Source organism: Frankliniella occidentalis, unplaced genomic scaffold, assembly GCF_000697945.3.
Source record: "Frankliniella occidentalis isolate FOCC.00 unplaced genomic scaffold, Focc_3.1 Scaffold4, whole genome shotgun sequence".
Taxonomy (NCBI): domain Eukaryota; kingdom Metazoa; phylum Arthropoda; class Insecta; order Thysanoptera; family Thripidae; genus Frankliniella; species Frankliniella occidentalis.
In genome coordinates, this window is record NW_026267134.1 from 4,118,516 (window position 1) to 4,143,312 (window position 24,797).

General features: G+C 40.7%; 1 protein-coding gene across 6 annotated transcripts in view; it reads left to right on the top strand.

Annotated features, from left to right (window-relative positions):
* Positions 1 to 24,643, top strand: part of LOC113204207 (neuronal acetylcholine receptor subunit alpha-7) — a 96,233-nt gene extending 71,590 nt beyond the window's left edge. The window contains exons 7-11 of one of the 6 annotated variants that reach the window (XM_026419280.2): positions 2,414 to 2,608; positions 5,049 to 5,135; positions 15,678 to 15,787; positions 15,903 to 16,112; positions 16,251 to 24,643. In XM_026419280.2, coding sequence (XP_026275065.1) covers positions 2,414 to 2,608; positions 5,049 to 5,135; positions 15,678 to 15,787; positions 15,903 to 16,112; positions 16,251 to 16,571 — 923 coding nt within the window. In that variant the 3' untranslated portion in view covers positions 16,572 to 24,643. Of the gene's footprint in view, positions 1 to 2,413; positions 2,609 to 5,048; positions 5,136 to 6,428; positions 6,513 to 10,909; positions 10,997 to 15,677; positions 15,788 to 15,902; positions 16,113 to 16,250 lie in introns of all 6 variants that reach the window. The other 5 variants (XM_026419281.2, XM_052268785.1, XM_026419282.2 and 2 more) reach the window with 5 other exon arrangements.
* The last annotated feature ends 154 nt before the right edge of the window (positions 24,644 to 24,797 follow it).

Consider the following 24,797-nt stretch of genomic DNA (forward strand, 5'->3'; position numbering starts at 1 on the left):
CGTGCAAGCTGGGAACAAATTAAAACATACTTTTGCTGACATTTCGTAGCTTTGTATAGCCACGCTACTTTTCGTTTTCTTTTTCTCGTTTTAAGACTGGATGATTCATGACGAGGCAACCCAGGCCACGCGATCAAGGGGGAGCCCAAACTCAGTTCTTAGGCGACAATGTAGCTTATTGAAGGCCCCTTACTAGCGTAAGGTTGACTTATCAGTCGCCCATTCCTTGGTCGCCGAGCCTGAGGAGGTTCGAAATAAAGTGTCCGTATGCTCTAGGACAAAGTTCAGCGGAAAAAGCGGCTACGCGTTGAACTGCAGCGTAACGCGCCCTGAGACGGCGGCGTGGCAAAAGCCGGACACATTTACAATCCAACCTGGGGCGACGCAGCCCCTTTTTCCTCTAAACTTTGTCCAAAAGTATACGTACAGCCGACCAACCGACAGTTACTAAACAAAATAGTAACCTAAAATAGGTGAAACCACATAATTTCGGATAGGAGGGAGTACAAAGGTTATTATTATTTAGTTAAAATATGGGCGATTTAACGTCATGACGAAAGAAAATGGTCCTGCCTTTTACCGCCACGCGTTGGTAGCGTGAGCGTGGCCTATGAAACCGCTGCTGGAGGCTGCCCAAGTCTCTATTCCTTGGATATTTTTACCAATCAATAATCCTCGTACTTTGCCTTCTGCGTACATATATGGTTTCGCCTATATAGTGTTACATTTTTCTTAAAGCTGTCGACCGGCCTGCCGCACGGTCAGCTGAGTAATGACGGCACTTATTTTGACGCGGTCGGGGATGCATAGCTTCGCGACCCCTCGCTTCCACTCATTTTGGTGGCAGCTTTATGGCGTTAATCAAGAAAATAACTTCATGTGCACTAATGTAGTTGCATTCAATTGAAAAGTTTTCCTTTTTGTTTTCAGTGTAGTATCGCTTGACAATCACTCTACCTAAATTCGAACTCCAAGGTGCACTATTGACGACTCAAGTTTTATTAATCTCTAAGTGAAGTAAAAGCACGTCTGGAAACGCCATGCTTGCGCCTCTTACCCATGCACTTGTAGCTAGTCGAACTACTCTCGTCTCTCTCGCCGTCGACCGAAGGCCTGTCCACTTAAACACGACCAGTGTGCAATCAAGTCTAGCGCACTTAACTAATCTAGATTTCAGTTTAACTCACCGTGTATTTTTAATGATGGAAATGTCTTGCCCCCTAAACTGAACAAAGTACACGTAAGTGTGTTAATCACTAGCCCCGCAGCGCGTTACTCTCCACGAGCTAAAAATGTAACTCCTAATAAGGATTAAATAACATGGCAGTTTTAAATTAAACAACACAATGAAGGTAGTAGATACAACATTGTATATTAAGTGTTACCCGTAATTTGAGGTGAATTGCGTGATTCAAATTACGGGCTTAAATTAAATGTGGGCAGCCAGCGGAGAGACATTTTTAAAGACGTAGGATACGGAATCAATATATTTTTGTTTAGCACCTTTCTGGTGTAGCAGTGGATAGCAATAATATAACGGTGTGCACTTTATTTTTGATTAGATCCGTTTGAATGATAGCGACAATGATCGTATCCTACGTAATGGTGTCCTCTGCGTACCTGCACCTGTTCAAAACTGCAAATTGCCGATTATGCTCTCACATTTTATTAACCTCTATAAAACTACAACTTCAAATAGAGCATAGTTTGGCAACTTTCAGTTTTGTACTCCTTACCCAAACTTCATCCAGTTATATCAAGTGTTTGTCCTGCAGAAATGTACATTATTTGTTTCGATTGTTCAGATTTCGTTCTATTTCACCCAGCCAGAGACCTGGTGAAATCGGTTCAATTGACGTCGTCTGTATGAAAAACTCTTAGTTTCGACGTATATCTATCGCACTAGTTCCATGTGGAAACGGTGGTATTTCGCGACGTGCACTGATAAACCAGAGTGCGACTGCAAATTGTTTACATGCAGTATTTCACCTCCGTAGTTGAACAATGAACACTTGCAACTATTAATCTCGGCAGTTGTACACTTGTAACTGTGCAGTTCCTTTGTTGAACACCCCGCACAGTGTGCTCCAATATAAAGGTATTGACACAAGTTTGTAAGATTTCAAATCGCAGTTGCACACAAAAGTGTTCACAAGCTGCACATTTGGTTTATAAGTGTGGTAAAGTTCTTGTTATTTGGATTAATTTGCTTTTGGAGATTCGTTTATCTGATCAAATCAGATGACATATTCATCAGTATATCAGTTTAAAATGACATGCTTGATATGACGGAAAGTTTGCATTCAATGTATCACATTTAGATACATACTCCATCCATCTTCCTATACTCTTTTCTTTCTGCTTGAACTATGCCTCGACTCTCTTCTATCCTATTTCTATGCTCCCGTTCCAGGTGTACCGGGCAAGAGGAACGAAATATACTACAATTGCTGTCCGGAACCGTACATAGATATTACATTTATCATAATTATCCGAAGGCGTACACTCTACTACTTTTTCAACCTGATCGTGCCTTGCGTGCTAATAGCAAGCATGGCCGTGTTAGGTTTCACGCTCCCGCCGGACTCGGGCGAGAAGCTCTCACTAGGTAAACCAGCTGTGCCTGTTTCAATTTCTCTACGTTCCAAACTAGCACACACTTTCGACGCTAAGCGGGTTGCATCTGGTATTGGCTGAGCATCAAGCCTTTCTCATCCTCGAAAAGTGTGATAAGAACACTCACAAATCATTTTTTGACAGCATTTAGCTGCTTCTATGCACTTCGTTGAGTTGTGTTTCCTTGCCTTTTTGTGTTAAAGTGGGCAAAACAGAAACACATCTCAGACCGATACCATAAACACAGGATCTTCCCCCAAGGCGTCGGAAGTGCAAATTTTCTACTTCTCTACTCCGATCTAAGTGTTGTGCTGACCATTAGCTGCCCACAGTAGCATGGCTAAAAATGAGCGTGTATTTGACCCGGATTGCTTTTTTTTCATTTTTGACATTTCGGCCTCTTTTCTGTGTGTAGCCGTGTGAAAGTCATCTGGCCACCCATAGGGTGTGTTGTTGGCTTTTGACAGCAATGACCGTTTTATTTTTTCTTTGTACACATCTAGATTAACCGATCCGAATCACGTAGAGCCAGATTCATGATATAAAAGTGTGCAATGGTACGCACTCAATCCAGGTAAACTTGATTCAGATTGGACCAAATCCATACTGCTCAGACGTATTCATCCACACTCAGAGAGTCTTTCGTACTTACAATTCAATTAATATATTTTTACTCATATCCTTACTGTACACCATTAAAGGACGCATTTGTTATATTGCGTTATGTGGCAGTACAAACCCGTTGATAAGTCGTCCCGATATTTTTCCCAAGATTGCCAGTCTTGTGAATTAGAAAGACTCTCACTCTGCGCATCTACACTTTCATAGCAGTTTCTTTTCCGGCCACGAACCTTAGCGCTTTTAACCGTGTTTTAATCACTTTTCGGTTTGTTTGTGTGTGTGGGATGTCTTGCAGGCATGCCAGCGTTTCGCCATATGAGACAGTACACTTGCTGCCCAGACGTTTCCTACGTTGACATGACTTTCGTCCTCCACATTCGGCGTCGGACGCTGTTTTACACGATCAACCTGATCGTCCCTTGCGTAATCATCTCTTCCATGACCCTGCTCGGTTTCACGTTGCCTCATGAGTGTGGAGAGAAGCTCACTCTAGGTTTGTAAAGTATAGGGCGAGATTCTATCTCCATTCTAAACAAAGCTAAATAAATAAAAGAAGGCGGAAGACTCGTGCCGGGAAATAACTTAGTATATCTACAAGATTTTCTACAGATATTTTAATTTGGCTGAGGAAGAGCAGTCAAGCTCGTTCGCGTTCTAATGCAATTAAAAGTACTGTTTTTTAAGATTTGATTTACGCTGTCTCGCCTTTTTCTCAAAAGCCCGCTTATCTGGAAAGAAGTGACTTACGGTGACGGGCAATATGTTAAAATCATGATTTAAATATTGCTATCATTTATCATGTTTTTCATGTCACTGTTTAATCCATTTCCTCAACAAACTCATCGTCAATATGGTCCTCCTTTTAGCACCTTAAGCTTCAACGATCAATATACGTGCAACTGGTTCGATACCATGACAGACTGTTAGCTGTAGATTGTTTTTTGTTTCTTATTTCCTATTGCTTTTCTCGCGTTTCTATTTCATTTTTGTCCATGTGCTTTATGTTTTCGCTTAGCATGCTATGTGGGTGTTATAAATGTGCTGCCCTGTTTGTGAGTTTGCACTGTCGTAGTGGTTTTATGATTCATGTTTCCATTTTATCAGTTTTGATGCATTACAAAACCAATGAGCATAGAAAATGTTGGAATAAAAAAATGCGCAAAATAGCCGATCTAAAAAAATACTTATCAATCAGTAAGCGAAGTGAGCGGTTTATTACAATTATAAAATTCATTAGTACACTAGCCCTAGTGGCAGAGCCACGCGTAGAAAGCACACTTTTGCTGCTTTACTACTTCAAAATAAATCAGGCCTGCTGTAAAGCTACCCTGGTGGTGGTGATCTTTTTTTTGTAAATTAATGTATATGTAAATGAAGTTTAAAGTTCATACTTCCTCTCTCCCTAACATTTTCAAAGATAATTTCACAATTGACATTTTCTTTGCTCGCTTAGTTACTGTGGGCTATAGCAAATGACTAAAATTCTTTGGCCTACACCCTATGGGCCGTTTTGCAGCTTTTATCACAGGTATCCGTGGACTCCCGAGGAACTCTTCCTGAACCTCAACGTAGTAGACACTATGGAATCAATATACGACATAATGCCGTCCTAAAATGCGTACATTTCAACTAATCAGCCCTGGGGGCTCACATTATTTCACAAAATTTAATAGTTAATGAAATTTTTACAATAACACGTATCTGGAGTTAGAATCGGAAAAATCCGTGACCGACGACGGTTTGGGGTTACGCATGAAAGCCGTTGTTTTGGAAGTATCGCCCTAAACAGTGTTGTTGCTTTCTTTTTCTAGGCGTTACAATCCTTCTATCACTGACTGTTTTCCTAAACATGGTAGCCGAGACGATGCCAGCAACTTCGGACGCAGTTCCATTATTAGGTAACAATGATAGTGCAGTGCCAAGGTCCACTTGCGACTTGTGAGGAGGAGGGGCAACATTCCGACGAACGCTTGACTGACGGACACAATCCCACACACCTCCACAACAGGGTGTGCAGGGATGGAGACCCGCGCTTTCCGGTACCACCTCTGGTCACGGAGGTAAGTGAGAGGATCGCGGCCAGGGGTTGTCCGGACGGATGCGAAAGGTCTCTCCCCCGGCACGGAGAAGGCTGAACCACCCACAGGTCTTCATCGCCGAGAAGCTCATCATCTGCGTCTTGCTGCTGTTGTTGTTTTGTGTCGCTTTCGCCCATGGCTCCTTTTGGTTTTAGATTATGTTTTCCCCGGTCTCTTGCTCTAGCCATGCAATCTCCTTTTGGCCTTAATTCCCCTCGTATCCATGAGAAACCCATGAGGAATTTTAACCATTATATCTTGTTCTAATCTTGGTCTAGCCGTCTGCTTTTCATTCACAACCTCCCTGGGATTGAACTTAAACTAAAGGCTGCAAAAAGCCATAAAAACTTTTTAAATAATCCTCTTTGCAATGCATAAATTAAACGAATGCCTGATAAACTATTTGTGTAAATAAAATATAAATAAAACTCTGTTTTTAAACGCACGATAAAACAGAAATAGGCTTAATTTTTACGCTACAAAAAACACAAACAAAAATACAATAATAGTGTTTTAGAAAGAAGATCATAGAAGGGCACGCTCGTGCACGCATGTGTACATTGTACAATTCTTGCGCTAATACACACTAATCCGCAATACATACAGGTGTCATTGTGAGAAAACCAAGACGTATAACCCCAAATTTGCAATTCAAATCTAGTCCTTCACATCTCCGGTGTTTTAAATTCCATGTAAAAAAAACGGCCATAAGCAAACAAAAGCAATATAATGATTCCAATCCCCATGCTTTACTTGCAGTTTTTAACTTGGCAGTAGTTTAAAAGTGCAGTCATGTAATCTTTCTCTGTTAATGGTTCTGTCCTATCTTTAAACTCCATAACTGTAACTAAAGTATTTGTAAGTTAATTGCATCTGCACTACCACTTCGCTAAGGAATATCTTCGGATGTTTTCATTAAGCTTGAATTTCCAAGTAAATTTGCCAAGACTTTTCAGGCCGTGATCCGAGCCTGGGTCAAGCACAAATCCTATTTGCCTTTCTCCCTACTTCTGCGTGGAATAAACATGCTCAAGGGACAGCTATGGTGATTGGCCCTTATGGTAGGGACACATGTTTAGGCTTACAGGTTTCTTTTTGTCTTGTTTTCTACAGATGTGACTGTCCTTCTTTCGTTAACCTTTTTCCTAAATATGGTATCCGAGACAATGCCTCCGACCTCTGAAAGGCCGCTCATAGGTAAAACAACAGGAGAGCCTGTTAACAGTATTACACCTCCTGTAGACAGCTAAGGTCCACGAGGGTATTTCATTGGACCGCCGTAGCGCTTAGTAATACCAGCCAGCAGGACGGCTCTCCGCTGAATTCCCTGTTGGACGCGTATACATCCAATGAATTCTCTCGAGACATCTTTTAGGTTGAGGTAGAAGCGTCTCGAAAGTTCCCCGCAAGCTGTCTGTCTGTATTCACGTAAATCACTCATTCCCGCTATCAAAATTGCATTTTCCTTTGTTTTCCTACGGAGTTCTATCAAACAAAATATGTCAAAGACGTCGAGATTGTAATGCCTCGTCAAGTCAAACATATGGCCTTTTTTTTAGTGAGGAAATTGCGCTTAATATCTTCGATTTTAAAATGGAAAGAAATATTCTATTTCTCGGATGAACAAATACATTGTTCCTATACGGACACCTTCCTTTATTTTGTTGGAAGTGTACTGCATGCAAGCGTGCACGCCCGCACGCCTGCATACAATGTATTATAACAATTATACAGGAAGAGGTGTGTAGAGGAGCCTGTATAAATTCAAGAATTCATATTTATAAAGATGTTGTGATTATATAATTTACAGCAAACAACGGCTTGCTTGGGGAATTTTTTATTTGAGAATTATCACTTGCTTCCTCGAAATTTATTTAAAGAAAAACAGGTGAAGCGCTCACAAATGCCTCCAGTACCTTAAGCAGATTTATCATTCGTCCTCTTCGACTTTTGGTTTGCTTGTTGGTCGTACAGCAATATTGGATGCTAGAGTAGTTAATGCTTGTCGATTAATTTCCTGGTATTCGAATAAGCGGATCTCTATATGACTATTATCATACCAGTATATTTTGGCAACAATTTATGTACTAACCTTCACTCTGGTGTAATATTTTTGTTGTTATAAAGCAGTCTATGCTTTTAAAAAAGTCCTCAATCAGAAAATGCGCCGATCATGTTCTTGCAGTTCTGAGTGTGGGAGAACTGCGAATGGCTTGTGTTTCGTTTCTTACACTCGGTCTTTTCGGTTGAGAATTGACCTGCCAGCTGGCCACATTGGCTTTAAACGGCATGACTCCGGCTCAGTATCGGAATGAGGCAAGGCGGATGGTGGAAAATCTGCCTTCAGGGCGCCCCCAGATCCTGCAAGGCTCCTCCTATTCTCCCTGAAAACCGAGATCATGATGGGTTTGTAAGAAGTATGATACGGACAACGTTCGTAATTCTCTCCTACTCTGAGACTCTGCTTCTCTGTAACATCTAATTCTTGGGTTACACATCATTTAATGTATGCCCTAAACCGAGGTCCACAAAGAGAACCGTAGTTTAGTGTTGAGGTTGTGGCCGCCATCTTCTCTGAAGTAACCGAGAGAAGAATGAACAATAAAACAGAAATAGGGAATCCGTCCTCAAACATCTTTACTTACAACACTCCCCATATTATTTACCGTACAGAACAAAATCCAGAAAATACATATATAAACAAACATGTTGCCCAGTAGGATGCATGCTTTGGTTCTTCACGCAGCCCAAAGTAGTTCCATAATTCCACCCAATCATACAAAACGTCATTTGTAAGACGGGTAGAAGTCGAGGATCAATTTGTAACCTTAGTGAGGACAGAGTGCCTGTGCGGTGCATGTAGTAACACGAAAAGGTAGTTAACTAAATTTGCAGTAAATCTGTGCTTTTTTTCAATTTTCAGAAAGTTCTTTAAAACAGATAGGAGATGTAATCATTGGTTATTCATCCTGGTTCTTTGAATCCTTAAGGTTCGAATTTTCTAAAACTAAAAACCAATTACTTAAAAAATATGTGTGTTGCTGCTTTCGAACTGCAGTGACGCGCACTGTACTTTTAAAAATAATGAAACTGCCCTAATTGTTACCGCAGGTACATGCCCTCACGCCCCATTAATGTATTATTCTGCTTGATGAGGACATGTTTGCTACTTGGATCGCAGAGGGACTTGTGCTCAATCATGCAGTGCTACATCGTTTGACAATCCTACCTACTTCCTCTCACCCTGACATATGAGGCCAACTTCGCGTTAGAAATGTCGTTACACTGCAATTACACAGCAAATAACAGTAAGAAACTTATGTTGTTAAATATGAAGATAATCTCGACGTTTCTGCCGTTTTCTTGTTTAGTTTGTTTGAGTCTAAGTAAACCTTCAGTTTCTACCTTTCTTTTTTCTTTGTCAAAACGGTTGTGTGTGTAACGTCATTAACAAGGCGAAAAAGGGCTCAAATGATTTAATTTTAACACATCTTAACTCGTAAATACATTTCGTACCAACCCCACCTAACTTGTAATATTTTAGTAATTTCAAACGCTCGTTACTCTTCGGCCGAATGCGTAGTTTCAGTTGTGTAGCGTTAAACATTGCGTGCAGTTTTATTACTGGGCTTAATTGATACTTTTATAACCATTTGTTTTACATTTGGCCCAAAGCCATAGCAAATGCCTGCCTAATCGTAAGCGTCGAACATAAATGAATTCGGCCAGTTTTCGTAAATCGAGGACTTAAATAATCAAAACCATGAGTGGACTTCATCTACGATCAAGGCCCCATTTAAACACGAGAAATAAATTCACAACCTAACCAGAACCTATAAAAGTATACCAGTCCAACCGCAACCGAAAGAAAAGCAGTCAATTAAACCAAGGTTCCCTATGAATTGGGCAGACATTTGTGTAAACGTGGCACGAGTAGTTTAAGGATACAAGAGGTAGTTAAGTGTTTTACAGTAGAATCTCGATATCTGTCGCCTTAATACCTAATGTGCGACAGATTGAGACAGATTTTTGCGCGTACGCGCACGGTGCACGGGTGTACGTACAGCTCGATGCTAACCGCTATTCGGCTTAGCACTGCTAAACTGAGTGCTAACTGGAAAACACAGGAAAGTGTTTAACTTCTTGGTCGATTAATGCCCAGGTTGTGTAAGTCCAGCACATTGGCAGTGTCCAACCGTTGATTTAAACACTTACAAGTGCACAACTACGGATTGGTCACTTTCAAGTTTACGGCACTTCAAAGTGTTAACCAGTTGAGCACTAGATTTATCAGTGTGAGTGTGGATGTTCTAGCTGCATGTACCGGGTGTCAGAGCCTACAGACTGCGATGCATACTCTGAAGCACCGGTACAAGCAGACTATGACCGGGGCCAAAAAATAGAGGGTGAGTAAGAGCCGAAAAGCAGCAAATTGTGTCAGCTGGTTACTGCCGGCACGGGTCAGCTTGCTTTACCCACTCCAGCTGATGGCTGGGTGGTCGGGACAGGCCAACTCGCTGTGCTGTAAACGTTTTCCTATTCAAGGTGGGGTTTTACCGCCCTTTATTGGAATTCATACCGTTCTGCTGCGGTTTTCTGGTCTGTTTCTGGATTCAGCTTAGTTTTGCTCAACTCGAAGACACGCGTCAGAACGCTAGGGAGGATGGGCCAACCTAAGCCAACAGCCTACGCACCTGCAGCGCGAGGCCTTTAATTTAATATTGTGGCTAGAAAGTCCCGCCTTGAATGGAATAGCATGTATACCACAGGACATTCGTAGCGACAGACATCGGGGTTCTTTTAAACACTAAACCCAAGAGTGTGGTTTGTGTTCTATTAAATTTTGCGTATGTTTTGTTACAAAATTCTTCTTTACGTATGATTCAGCGCTCTAACTACTTCTTGGTCACGAAAACAGAAATGATTTATTTAACTCACAACGCACTGCGGACGCTCCAAGCTGAACCACAATCTTGGTCAAATTGTATGCAGCGTTAGCGCCTATTGCAGGTTTAATTCATTGTGCAAGAGTTAGTATAGATATTTTCTATTCATGTGGACGCGATGCGTTCAGTACTTTTTTACGTTATTTTACAGAACACTTGTATACCGACTCTTGACACATATCATTTTGAGGACAAATGTAAGATGTTACCTGTTGGGCTGTCCACATGGTCTATGAAAGTATTAGAAATCTGTTAGTCTACTTAATTATTTTAGGAGACGTATTTTCACTTGTTGAAAAGCGCTGCCGATTTGTGTCACCCAAGAACAGATTTATGCCGTACTTCTAGTTAAGTAACTGGAATGCCAGCCTCCTTTTTACAGCTTGTCAGAGGAACCGTATCGCTCCGGTTTGATTCTCCGTCAAATTTTATCATCGCTATAATTAACCATGTTCTCTTTTAATAGCTACAACAGGCCGAAGATGCTGTCCTGTAATCAGGCACTTTTTATTTTCAGTAGCACATATTTAGAGAACCCAGTATACGTGAGTTTGGGCAGGACAATCTACAGGGTTTCAATCTACTTAAAATTTCTAAACGCTCGCTACAAGACTAGAGATCTGGCTGTTAACCTTTGATCTGTTTCAGGCGTCACCATCCTGCTATCTCTTACGGTGTTTCATAACCTTGTCGCCGACGCTCTGCCCCAAGTCTCAGATGCAATGCCTGTGCTAGGTAGCACAAGTCTCTTGAAATAGTACTAGCTGCTCTACATAGGCCCATCTCCACATTGCACATGCACACACATCACTACATCAGAACGACAGAGCTTGCCGCATCCAAGCACGAAATGACAGCCTTTCTTTTTAACTCTTCAAAAAGCATTCAAACGCACACCTCTGACAGGCTCTCAGCCGCTCCAGTACGTAGCTTATTCCGCACGAGGCTTTCGCCCCTCAAGTGACCTGGTGGAGTGAACGTGTGTGCAGGGTACCTGTGGCTATCTGCGGCGTCCTTCTTTTCCGCCGCTTCTTGCTGGTAGGATTGCAGTCGCTGCAGTAGCATTGAGGTAGAAAGCATGTAGTGCCTCTTACAGGTTCAGAGACCTATGAATCCCTTTGAAATTAGAGGATATCTTAACGGGGTGCTACACATGAACTAAATTTAAATAGTTGGGGTATTTTAGCTTCCAAAAAGTGGTTTCGTTAAAAAAAAAAAACCGTAAATATCTTCATCCTTATATTTTGTCTTAATTGCTTCGTTTTGAGAAGTCTTTTGACTAACATTTCATTCCAGGACCTTTCACACTACCCTTTTGTATCTGTCATATGTGTAACACCCTGTTCAAATGTTAGACGTGTATCAGCCTTCGGTCAATGTAGATCAAAGTCTTATTCACTGGATTCCGTTTATCGCGGTTGACTTGGTCAGAGCGTCGAAAATTAAGAGCAAGGCTTCTTTGCAGACGGATTTCGCCAACAAGTCGCCATTACCAATTGTTTTTTATGTAGCAATAGAAATCCGTATAAATGAATAAGTGAAGGAAGTTCACATGAAATTCTGGGAAATGATACAATATCGCGCGTGACTCCGGTGACTGGGGTGAATGCTTTCTGTTCCAGGCGTTACTATTCTGCTGTCACTGTCAGTATTTTCCCTCATGATTGCCGAATGCCTGCCGCAGACGTCTGAGGCTATCCCTCTTCTAGGTCAGATGGCTGGGCCTGTAGTATTTCGAATTTCGTTTAAATCTGTTGTGACCTCAAAACGGAACCATGGGAATGATCACTGCCAAAGCTCTTGCTTCCCAAGCGCAAAATAATAGAAAATTCTTATATAGACGGATGCCCAGATATTTTCAATAATTATTTGCTTCGTAAAAGTATGTAAAACAAAAACAGTAATGTCTCCTCTGGGTGTCGTAAAATTCTTCGTTACCAGGAAGCAACGTTTTTACAGTGCTAGGGAACTGTTTCATGTCGTGTCAAAAATAATTAATCGTCTAGTACCGACGTGAGGTGAAAAATATGACGATACACACTAAACCAGAATGCATGTGTTGTGCCTCAACGTGCAGTACTTGCAAGACCAACTGTACAAAACGTCGTTCACAAGTCAGTAAAAATTGTTTGACCATTCAGAAATTTGTGCATAGTGAGTGGAATACTTAAAAATGAAAAGTTGTATATTATAACTGTAAATCTTGTGCATAACATACAATCCTATGGGCATTTTTATTCACAGCTTCTGTGTGCACTTTACGCTAACGCATTATTTAATATGCCAGTGTTAAGATACGCGTTTATGCTGAAGTCTAAAAATGCGCTAGCAAAGCTGAGCAAAGGAAGCTGACAGAGAACAGTAAGCTATGAATTTAAAAAGTTCATAAGCATATAGCGTGCATCCATGAGGGTTTAGTGTGTAAGTTTCGTTTACAATCAATCGGGCACTTGCGTTGTGCACACGATTACAGGCAAGGGAAGCAAAGCTACTGGACCCACGAGTGCCGCTTTATTGCTCCGCGTTGAAACACGTTGCGGTGTCAATTCATCGCTCATGGCTATTTGTCTTGAACCGAATCCTGGGGAAGCCTTAAAATAACGCCACAAGTATTTATGTCCAAGCCTCAATGCCTGAAGTGCAGGCTTGTCCCTTATGAGCGAATGCGTTACGGGCGAGTATCTGCTGGTCCACCGGGGTCCTGTCCGGAGCGCCTGCAGGTTGGGCCGACCCGTTGCACACACGTGTTTCGCGGGCGAGTATCTTCCCGACCGCAGGGGCCCTCGTCTGGGCACCTGCAGGCACGGTCGTGCGATACATCAACTGAGTCTGGAAACAATCGCGTAATATCAGAGTTTCGAAGCTTCCAAAGTATGTCTCAAAATGGACAGTATAGAACGCACGTTGGTGATATTCATCGTTGCCTCTATTCCTTAATATCGCTGTTGGATTCCAATCGACCTGTATGACTGTATGACTCTTCCTGACTGTCGACACCAAAAGCGGCCTGTGCGTTAAACATTAAGACCACGCGGTGTTTAGACGCGCGGCAAAGTTAAAGCAGCGCGGGTTGGAGCTTCGTATCCCTTCTGAATAAGTGTGCAGGACTACGTGTTCTTGTCGACTCTAAAAGTAAACAGTTATAAGAATATAATTGGCACTTAAACAGGGCAAGATTAACTCTTGGCTGTTAGACGCTTGAGCTAATAACATGAGACAGTTCTGCATCCTGTGTGTCCGCATAATATATTCAATAGCAGTTAAACTGCATTTTCCAGACTGGCCACCTTCTAGACTTCTTTCCATTTTTGCTAACCCCAGCTCTGATATCCCTGTCGTAATCTCACCGTCCTTTTTTTTAATTTCATGAAACCTAAAGTTATGTTTTGATAGTTCAATGGGTTCACTCCTGACGGTTTCCGTACTACTACTGAAACAATATATTTTTATAAATAAGTCATTTAACCTATTTATAAAAATACTCGTTGGTAATTGAGTTTCCCTATAATTTTTCCCTGCTATGCTTTTCTTGCTGGTATTACTTCCTTGCCTTTTGAAGAAGTGTGTCTATGAATAAAGTCTCTGGATTTTCTAAATTGTTTACTGTATCTAGCTCCATATTAAATAAACTGTTTTAAAGTAGTCGTGGTAAATGATGACGTTATACCTTTTTGAATGTAGCCATTGTGTAATTTAGAGGTTCTTCAACTGCCTTCTGAATTCGCTGATTTTGTGAGAGTGAGTGAGAATGCTCAAGCATGACTGATTTTAGCATTTCTAATCAATTTTTTTCGGTGCCTAAACGCCAAACATCTGAATAATTCTCATTGTACCCTTCTAACTACGAAATTCCTTTTAACTACAAGCTGTGCTGATTATGTATATTGATTAATTCTGTTGCAGAATGACGTGGATGGTTTCTATTTGTCATTTTTGCACAACTAATTAATGCATTCCTTCCAGCTGAAACGAACTGAATCAAGTGTGGGTACCCTTCTTGCACCCTGTTCCCTCTACCTGCCTACCAGTTCCTTTCCACACACCAGCCAGCACCACCACAACAAAACAGAACTAAACCGACCTGAGTCTAACAAGGCACCGTTTTTAACAAACGATTGAAAAGGCCTGATCTGAACACTTCTTTAAAATCGGTATTGCCAATTTTGTCGCATGTCCTTGGAAATGTGACGAAAATACTGCTGATTTTACGGAATGTATAATATCGAAATGTCGTGATTTTCCCACTCCATTTCGATGTTTTCACTAGTGTTCTAAGCCTACTGGTGTTGGGATGAAGCCCCTCTGCCTCCAAGTAACAAATGGATTCGCTTAAGTTAAATTACTTTTATCTAAATTAGATAATTAAGCTAAACGTAAGCTAAAAGTTGAGCATTGGTGTGAGTGTGGAGAGAACTACTACTCCGCCTTAAGAGGTAGATTTTTTATCTACTCGCCATGTGTATTTTTGTAAATCAGTTTATGAACTCGATTGTCCGGATTCACCGATACGATCTGTAGAGACCCACATATATCTGGCACGAAAAAAAGTCTACCTCTTACTTTTTTATTTCACTTTTATACTTATCACAAACGTGATTGCTTTTAGCTTGAATATACACTCTTACTTGAAGTCAAAATAGCGCTGATCTTCGACCTCTTACCTGGTATACATCTAGCTATACAAATAGTGTATTGCATACAGTAAGTCACACGCCATGTGTCGCATACAGTGGTTCTCCTAGGTATGTCTTATTAAACCATAGACCATTGATTTCATCATTCGAGTTGCATTCACTCTGTATCCACGAACACCTTCTGTTACTATCCGTGCATTACTTGTTCGGATTTATTCAGTTTTAATACTAATTAGCGACAACTAGGAGACCACAACACAGCATGCAAAACAAATTCACTTATTTTCAATGTAGCTTGGATTTAACGCTTTGGCGTGTCTCTGTTTTTCTTGGTGCCTCAGAGTTGTCTTTTTTTAAACGTAAAACACTCTGTTTTAAAAGAAAAACATTGGCACGTCTTCTACTGATTCTCACGTTTAGTTTTATTAACTATATCTTCGTCATATAACTAAGTTCATTCTTAAACTAAAATGCAGTCCCAGGGACCACATTACATTTTCTTTCTTATGTCTTGTTTTCCTTCCCTATATTTTGTTTCAGTGAACTTTTTCAACTTCCTGGGTTGTAAGATAACAACTTATATGTAGAAAACCCGGTTAAGCAATTATTATAGAAACAAGCTAAATAGATCACATTTGTTTTGTCACTGAACCTATAACGGGGCAGTTTGCTCCGCGCGTGACTCAGATTTATTTAATTTTTTTGCTAAATAATACCCGTTGTTTTTGTACTAACAAAATATCTCCCATGCATGTTCACTAATTCTTTCTATGTGAATACAGGTACTTATTTCAACTGCATCATGTTCATGGTGGCATCGTCCGTAGTCTCAACAATCCTAATTCTTAACTACCACCATCGCAGCGCAGACACACATGAAATGTCTCCATGGGTAAGCGATGTTTTATTGTGCCCCACGACGTTACGATATTGTAACAGTGCTACTCTCGTAATTTTTGGTTTTAGTCGTTCCTTTTGAGAAGTAATTCATTGTTCTGTCTTTCTAGGTACGCTGCCTGTTCCTGCAGTGGTTGCCCTGCATTCTTAGAATGTCGAGGCCTTTACCAGAGGACACACCTGCAGGTGGTTCACCTGGCTCCAGAAAATCACCTCAAAGTTTGGAACTTAAGGAGCGTTCTTCTAAGAGCCTGTTAGCAAATGTGTTGGATATCGATGATGACTTCCGACATCATGGCACGCTACCGGGACATCCCATGGTAAACACGCGCACTGTTTCTAATTTATCTGCAATTCATTTGTACTTATGATTTGCCGAAGCAATTTACAAAGATCTACGCGTCTCTGTTTACATTTAAATTGTTATGTGCCTCAAAAAAATCATCGTTATTTCGCAGTCCTCTGGCGTGCCGGGGGCGGGGTATCTTCGGCATGCCGACGACGGCGGTGCTGGGGGTGGCACGCTGCTCCATCATGCAGCAGCTGCAGCGGCGGGGGCGGGCTGCCTAGGTCCACACCGCGAGCTCACCTTAATTCTCAAAGAGCTGCATCACATCACGGATAAGCTGCGCAAGACGGACGAGGCCGAAGAAATCACGAACGACTGGAAGTTCGCTGCCATGGTAGTAGATCGTCTGTGCCTGTTCATCTTCACCCTGTTCACCGTGATCGCCACCATAGCCGTTCTTTTCTCGGCACCTCACATCATCGTCACGTGACGCGTGTTTGTTGTTCTTGTTGTTTGTGTCTCGTCACTGGCGGCGCTGGTTCGCGGCCCGGACGCGCAAGATGGCGGGGCTCCGGAGTGCCGTCAAGGAAGCTGGTCTTCCCTGGCGGTACGGCGCCGGCATTCCGGCCACACAGCGTTCGTTGTTTGGTGGAGGAAAGTGAAATACCACCTCGGAATTGTGAGAAAAAAATGTCACATTATGAATTGTCTGCATTTTTTTCATTTTGATGTGTTTTCAAAGAATTGAAATGTTGGTTTTATTGACGAAAGTATGTCAGAGTGCATTAAGTTGTTGGCTTTCTTCACCCGTTGTAAATTACTCGGCTGTTAATGTCAATCTTTTGCGACTTGGTTCGCTTTTATCATCAAATCCTATTGGTTGAGTATTTTATCGCGGGCAGAAATCGTTTAGAGGTGTCGTAATCATGTCCTGGGCCGGTGCGCTTTTAATTAGTGTTATATAAAAGTGAGCACGTTCCGCTGTTTCGCGTCGCGGCTCGTAGCCCAAAACTGTTGAAAATAACTTTGTTTATCCGAATGGCGGAGCTGGGACTTCTAGCAGCCTTTCGTATATTTTTGTCAGTTGTCTAATTTTATAAAACAAATCTTAGGCAATGCTAGTTTTCAAAGAAAATACTCATTTATTTCTAACTCGACAGTTTGAACAGGAGGTGGATGAGGTGGGCTCCCTTCGTTGCGTTGTCGAATTCTGAAGTTCCAGCGCTACTCACGAATCAATTTTGTGCTGGGTCGTTCAAATGTCCGTCCTTGCAAACTAGTGTTTTCCAATCCAATGCAAAGGGACCAAAGTTATACTGGCCACAAGACTCGTAATTTAGAGCCAGATATGTGCTAAACTAGAGCATGGAAGGCAGGCAGTATCTGTAGCATACCCTAGCGCTGAGGTTGTCAAACACTGGTTTTCGGTTGTGTTTCTTTATGAACTTGTTTTAGATATCAGTAGCAGTGCCATTGGCACAATTTCTTAAGTTTCTTTCTCGCCTCAACCAAACTCCAAGCCGACGGGCCGTGCGCGAAAAGTGGCGCGTGCACTAAATTGAATGAAAACAAAACAAAAACAAATTGATTTGGAAAATATTCGAATCATACTCAATGCATTGTGATTTTCTGTGGCCTTGACCCCGTGGTCAGGCTTCCTTGGCAGATGAGATAGGGTTTACTTGAGTCAACTCTTAAGGTGAGCGGGTTGGTATCGAGGGCAATTAGCCTTCAAATAGGCGTAACCGCGCAACCTTTACGTAGAGTAGGATCATTAAAGATAACGACAAACGGGTGATTCAAGTTTTACATTTTTTTAATAACGGTTTTTTCTTAAATGTTATTTGTATTTTCTTGTTTTTATACTGCTACTGTACATAAGGCATTTTCTGGGTTTTCGAAACTACCATTAGTTCAAGTTGTTTTTAATAAATTGTTATCAATCGAATTATTCCCAAGTAACGGCCATCGATTCGGTGACTTTTTAAAAAGTACGTTTTTCATAAAACACTGATGAATATAGACCTTTGTATTCGTACGAATACATGTATCTAATAGACTTAGATAGACGTAAATTGTTTGTTGATGGTTATGGTTAAATTGTCTTGTACTTGTAGATTTAAGATTCAATTGGAATGTTGATGGTAGTGAGAAACTGCATTGCTGGATATTTTAAGCGGACTCGGGGGAGCGGGCGCGCCACAGGCGCTTAAGTTTTTTATTGTTGCCAACGGTTGCTCACAGACATAAACCTTATGGTAAAGCTTTAACTGTATACGACCAAATATCTAAATAATTTCTGGTAGGCGGTTAAAAGTGCTATCTTCAATTTTTATTAGAAAATGGGATAGTGGCAGTCTTTGCCCATAATTGTGATAATCTAACTAATGAACCTGGACTAAATATCAAAGTTAAACTGCTGTAATGTTAAATAAACTAAATCAACATGATAAATAATTTACTTAACCCGTTAAAGAAAAGGCTGCTTCTGTCCCGCTGTGTACAATCAAACTCATTACTGATGACCGCTGCCAGTTTCTAAAAAAAATGACTAATAGTACATCCGTTTAACAGAATAATTTGCGCGTTTTGTATATAAAAATGTCTGTAGGTCGCCCGACTAAAAGTATAACTGATGTAGCCGAACTCTGCGGCTAAAATGACTGTGCCTTCTGGCTTTAGTTTAGTGCAAAGTTCTTTCAAAAGCGTTAAACTCGCCATATCTTAACTTTTTGTACCACTGCACAAAGTTGCTCACAACCATGGGCTCCAACCGTGACTATAGATCGTTTCCCTCAAAAGAAATTCCATGACCGAAACTGGTTTTTCTCTCCTAATATACATATTCATTAATCAATTTTAACTGTTGTGATTTTTTTATGGTTAGTTCCCGGGGAGCTGGTCTTCCCGCGGATGTTAGCTGTTATCGTTAACCGCGTTGTGAGGCAATTAAAGTTTTTAATCGCATGAATAGTGCGTACCCGTCGGAGACAATTTAAAGAATACCCTGGTACGTAGTAGGGATTACACTAACGTTTTACGTCACCCCGAAAATCCCCAAAATATATATTTTTGTAATTTACTAACGCCCTTTTACAAGGTTCACTAATGCACAAGTGCTCTGCTCGGACTGCATTGTGAATGTGAAAAAATAACCCGTAAATGTGTTAGAAGTAATCCCAAGCTGTTAACTAAACGATCAGGATTAAAGGGCCTCGGGGACTCCTAAGAGTCCCCACTCGCCCCAAGCTAGAGGCGTGGTGCGCCTGCTCGGTGATCCGCTATGTACAGTAATAGCTTGCCTAAGCCTAATGAGACATTGTGCCACATCGACCAATTCTACAGTGCATCTAGACGCTGAATATTTCCCCGTACTGCCCGTCCCTTCTGAAAGGGAACTTGTCCTGGTGTTGCAGTGGCGTGATTTTGTTGAGGTGGTTGGCATCCCCTCCAACCCCTAGCAAAGGCGCTCTGACTTGCTCAACCTGGCTTTTTACACGCTTGTTCCACGTAGAGTCCAGTTTCGGTTGGGTGAAGTCCTGGTTTCTACCGTTTCATATAGCTGCGTTGATCCAGGCTGAGTGTTCTTATTTTCCCTATTCATAGGACAGTTCACTGCCTTTAACCCTCTGAGAGATGCGACGGTGTATATAGAGAAGTTAAATTCTCTTTTTCTTTTCTTTTTTTGTTCATGGAGGGTCATGACAATTTCTCAGCTCATCGTTGTGCTGTTACGTAAGAACCGTTAGTGTTCTCGTCAAAACTTAACTCAAACTCAATTCAAAGTTCGTTTTATATATTTACTTTTGTACAGTACGATCTATATTTACCAAAAATTGTTTTCTGCCGTAGCTCTTGTACAGTTTATAACACTATTTGTGTACATTCGTAGAGTGGGATCACCTTTTGCCTCGGAGAATGATCGCGAGTTTTGAAGTAGTGGCAGATATTTAGTGTTTGGTCAGCCATTTTTCTGATGGTTGTCATTCCCATGAAATATTTACCAAACATTTCAGAATACTCTTCACTTCCATGCAATACTTTTGCCTACACCCGCATAGACTCTTTTAATTCTACTCTGGTCCGCAAGTATCATTTTCAAATCATTAATAGTTTTTTTTGGAAATTATGACTGGCCAACCGCACACAGCCACTCGTAGCTTTGGTGGAAATTGATCTCAGAATGTGAGGCGCTCAGAACTTTGTCAGTAGTCTTTGTTTAGAATAGTTCACACAAACTGAAAGAAAGATTGATACAAAATATATTTTACCTCAAAATACAAGGGCTGTCCTGTGAGAACAGATCTGACAATCGGCTGCGAAATACCTTATGGATTGCGTAGCACATATTTGAAGTTAATTATTGAGACATTTAAGTTATTGTTTTTAATCTTATTTTGGGTCATGTAAAGCTGTTTGAATAAATCTAAATTTAATTTTGTTACTTTCGTGAGAATGAAAGAAAGAGAAATTGAAATGGCTACCTACTGGTTGCGACCTTATTAGATATCGGTGGTAATGGTAGCCGAAATGTTTGTATGGATGAGTAAGTGTCTATGAAATAGGCTCGAAGTTATAAAGCAAGAGGCAATACGACGGGGAATCATTTAGGGTCTTTCCACTTGGTTTAATATTACTACTGATTGGTACAAGAAAGATAAATACCACTATGCTTTCATTTCAGGTGACAACCCTTACTTTTTTTGTGCCTCTTCAAAACCATTGCATTTTTTCCCGATACGCTTTAAGAGTCAATCGGCTTCGGCAGAAATAGGGAACATCTAACTGGAATGGAGATTCGGGCACGCATGTATAGAGCGTAAAAGGAGGCAGTCGCTGCGGCAGAGCTAGAATCTTTCTTTTTCCGTCCCACCCATACGGTTTTGTAAACATGCAGATGAGCAGTTTGACGTCAAAACGCACACAAGTTGCAAAAGCAACTTCGAAACAAAATACAGTGTCTTTCAGCTTCGTACTGGGCTACTTACTACTCTACGTTATGCCTCCCGTTAACTTTATTACACAGATTTTCATGAGTCGCTGGGCAATGTCCAAGGAGACAGGTTAAAGTAAACTTTATATATATATTAAAACTTCGTTAATTGGGTTGTTAGGTTTACGTTTCAGACAGTAAATCAATCTACTAAGCAATCTAAATGTTTTCCGTATAATCGAGTTGTCAAATTTCAGAAAAGAAAAAGGTATGAGTCGTAAACTAGCACAAGCAGGGTAGAATTCTGATCAACGTTGACATTCTACATGGTTTAAAATTTACGTTCACTTGAAAACCGTCTGGCCCCTTTGTGCGGACGTTTCATTCCATGGTACAGGTCCATTGCCTACGATTGTTGCATTATTTCTCAGAAGTGTTTTCACATATCTATATTTTTCCCATTTGTTTAAAGAGCCTTTCTTTCAGTATCCGATGACTGGGTAGTATAGATAAAATTGAAAGGTAGTATGTTACAGGAATTGAAATTACGCTATCGGCTTTCAAGGGAAAACACTATCTGGGTTGTCGCTTTCTTGTGCTTAGTGTTGCCACTTGATAAACATTATTTCATTTTAAGAAGAGAAATGTGATGCAATTGACTGATCAACTTGATTTAAGACTTTAAATGATCTGCTTTCCCCGCCATTGATCGTCTGTATAAATTGTTCTAAATTTAAACCTAATCACTACTTTTCTCTTCATTAGCTCACTGTTCGTTTTAAACCAGCTCTTTTGCAAATGAAAATTTTCTGTCGCATTTAGGCCAGGTCCTGTCACTGGCCGTTCATTGGTGCTCCCAGTAGTTAGTATAACCGTCTACCAGACAACTATTTTTCTAAGGCAAACTATTATAGGGCGTCGAATTCACCCGGATGAATGGCGTTAACGCGGCAGTTGTTTTCTTTCCGAAATGGTTCGGATAGTTTCCAAAATTCGCCGAAGATAGTGTTGATGCATAGGTTCCCCGACGAGTTGTAAATACATTTACGTTCTAAGACGTGAAATAAACAGTTCACCCTTTAGGATTCACTAACGTTGAGTAATATGTTTCGTTTGATCAAATTTTATTGAAACAGAGGGGGAAATATTAGGCTTGGTACATTAGTCATCTTGTTGCTGCTGGTTTGCAAATCTTACCCTTCAAAAAAATTCTTACGTTTAAAACTTGTAGGTAGGATTTACTTTCGCCTTGTCACTATCTTACCTCCTCGAAAACATTTCGATGTACCGTCGTTCCCTATTTCTTCCCCTTCTTGTGGACTCGTCACAATACGCACTACCTAATTATTTTAAATATTTCTTCGCATTTCTCGTGTTTGCCTTGAAAAAAGTGATTGTTTGGGACTCAAAAGTTAGGATTGTAGCGTAGGAAATAAATACCTGAAATAGGTTATTGTTTGAAGAGTGGTAATCTGAGTTTATCAGCTCTTTAAAGAATGCATGCGTGTACTTAAAGTCCTTCTCCGAAGACATATACCCCAAACTTTCTAAAGACTGAGTTTTTGACCAAGTGTCTTAAACTTTTTCCTATGATATAGGGGCGTATAGGGGCGATTATGAAACACAGGAGCGTAAAAGGTTCCATAAACACAGTTCTGTTCCTTGAATTGATTTCATCTAATTTGTCGCAATAAACTGCAATTTAGAAAGTAAAATGAGACTGCGTGCCGGAAGGATGAGTCGGAAATAAAGAACTGTGATTATGCACCTACCTGTTGACCACAAAATGTTGTTAGGATATTAATATGGTACAGGGGTTTAATAACTTATGTTGAAACGTGAGAGAATTTAACCCTATGCAATAAATCGTAAATACAATTTAACGTAACAGGCTATAAACAGACAGCTTTTATAATCTAATTCGCTTTAACTTCTAAGCAATATGCGCACCAGGGTGTTCGGGAGCTCCACGTGTCCTGAATAACATCTTTTCCATTACACCTTTTACCCCTTTGTACTCTAATGTCTTACACCTCATTTTGAGCTGTTGTGAATATAATTGAAAAACACCTCATGTTACTTTTGGTAGTAACTTAATGCAGATCATCAGCCATGGGCCAAACCCTATAAGTGTAAATGAAATATTGTATAACTTAGGTTCGCGTAGATTTTTTTCCTATGTGCTAGGAGAATAAACTCTCCAGTTACCAAAGTCACTATTCATCTTGGAACCTTTGCATCAATCATCCCTAATGTAGTTGATTTCTTAAACCAGGTTAAGAAATGTCCTGGTTTTTATTATTACTTAATACCTCATCTACTGCCAACAACAGATGACACATTTAACGTGTATCTTGTATTTTAAAGGGAACCTAGTGCCTTGTGCAGAAAAGTGAACGATTGTAAATAACGGTTGTATGATTGTAGTGTTATTCAGAACTCAAGGAACGACTGGTAGTTTCTCAAAAGTTGTTTTTAGCAAAAAAAGGAAAAAAATATGCACAACTTTCAATTGAGATTTAAAATCTCTGAGCAGCACCTTGCGAGATATATAGCCTATTGTTACTGACCGTAAACAAGGCGGCATCATGTTGCTAATGGGAACGTAACCTAAGGGCTCTTATTATAGTCTTGCCATTTATTATTTTCCAGCCAAAATGAATTTGACATTTAAGTGACGCGTTCCGTTGCATTGTAAGTACCTCTTATTTCTCGCAGAAAATCTGGATCTCTCTTGCCTGGTTGGACTTGCCGAGAAACAATGACCAGCTTTAGGTTTACGGCTTGAAAACCAAGCCGTAAAGGTAGAACTTTGCTCGCCCTGCGACTGGCTTTTTGGATACTTGTCTTTTCTGACAATTTTTGACTGCCTGTCAGTAGCATGGGTCGCCCCCCCATGGGGCCATCTGTGCCTCAGCCGACTCGACTCTCTGCAGGATCATCAGCCCCTCGTTCGACTACGGAGCTCGACTGGGGTCTGACTTTTGACGACTTACTATGTGGTCCTCTGTACTGCGTGTGCATTTACGTCAACTCTATTGCAAAGTAACTTTCGTCTTGGGAGAAAATGTTCTATCTCCTCGGCTTAAACTGTCATATCATTTAGGCACGAGGGAAGCAAATAAGCCATTTTTTATTATTATTTTTAGCTGCTAAAATGTGTATCTGTATTTTATTTCCATTTAAATCCCCTTCAAAATATTTTCATCCCAAGTCGCAGTTTTTGTCTTCCAAAGCGCACTGCGAACCAGTGGTTCGTTCTCACCTTACCTGGTGGCTACTATAGGCAAAGTTCGAACGACACCGAGATGACTCTGACATGGCCACGTCGTTGTCAGTTCGATGTCGTTTGGACGATTTTGCTTCTTTTCTCATCGAAAGATCATTTCTATTTTGTGGAGGGACGAGTCAATATGAGGCAAAGTGTAGTCGTGTAATACGGCGCTGCGGTGCCTGGATGAGAACAACTAGCTCATCCGTAATTGTTAAAATTATAATGTACAGATGACATGGTGTTAGTAGATTTTATGAATGCTCATTAATTTATGTGTTGTTTTTTTATTGGAGAGTATTACGAATAAAATATTGTTACTACTGAAAATTATATAATAAAGTACTAAGAATTGTAATGTTATCTACCTCCTTATGGACCCTGAACAATTTATTTTCGACATTATACTTATCAGTTGACACAAGGCTCGGTATTTGTAGTGTTAAATGAAACTGTTTAACTGGCGTGCACATGCAAGTGCTCATGCGCAACACTATGTTGCTCACTTCAAA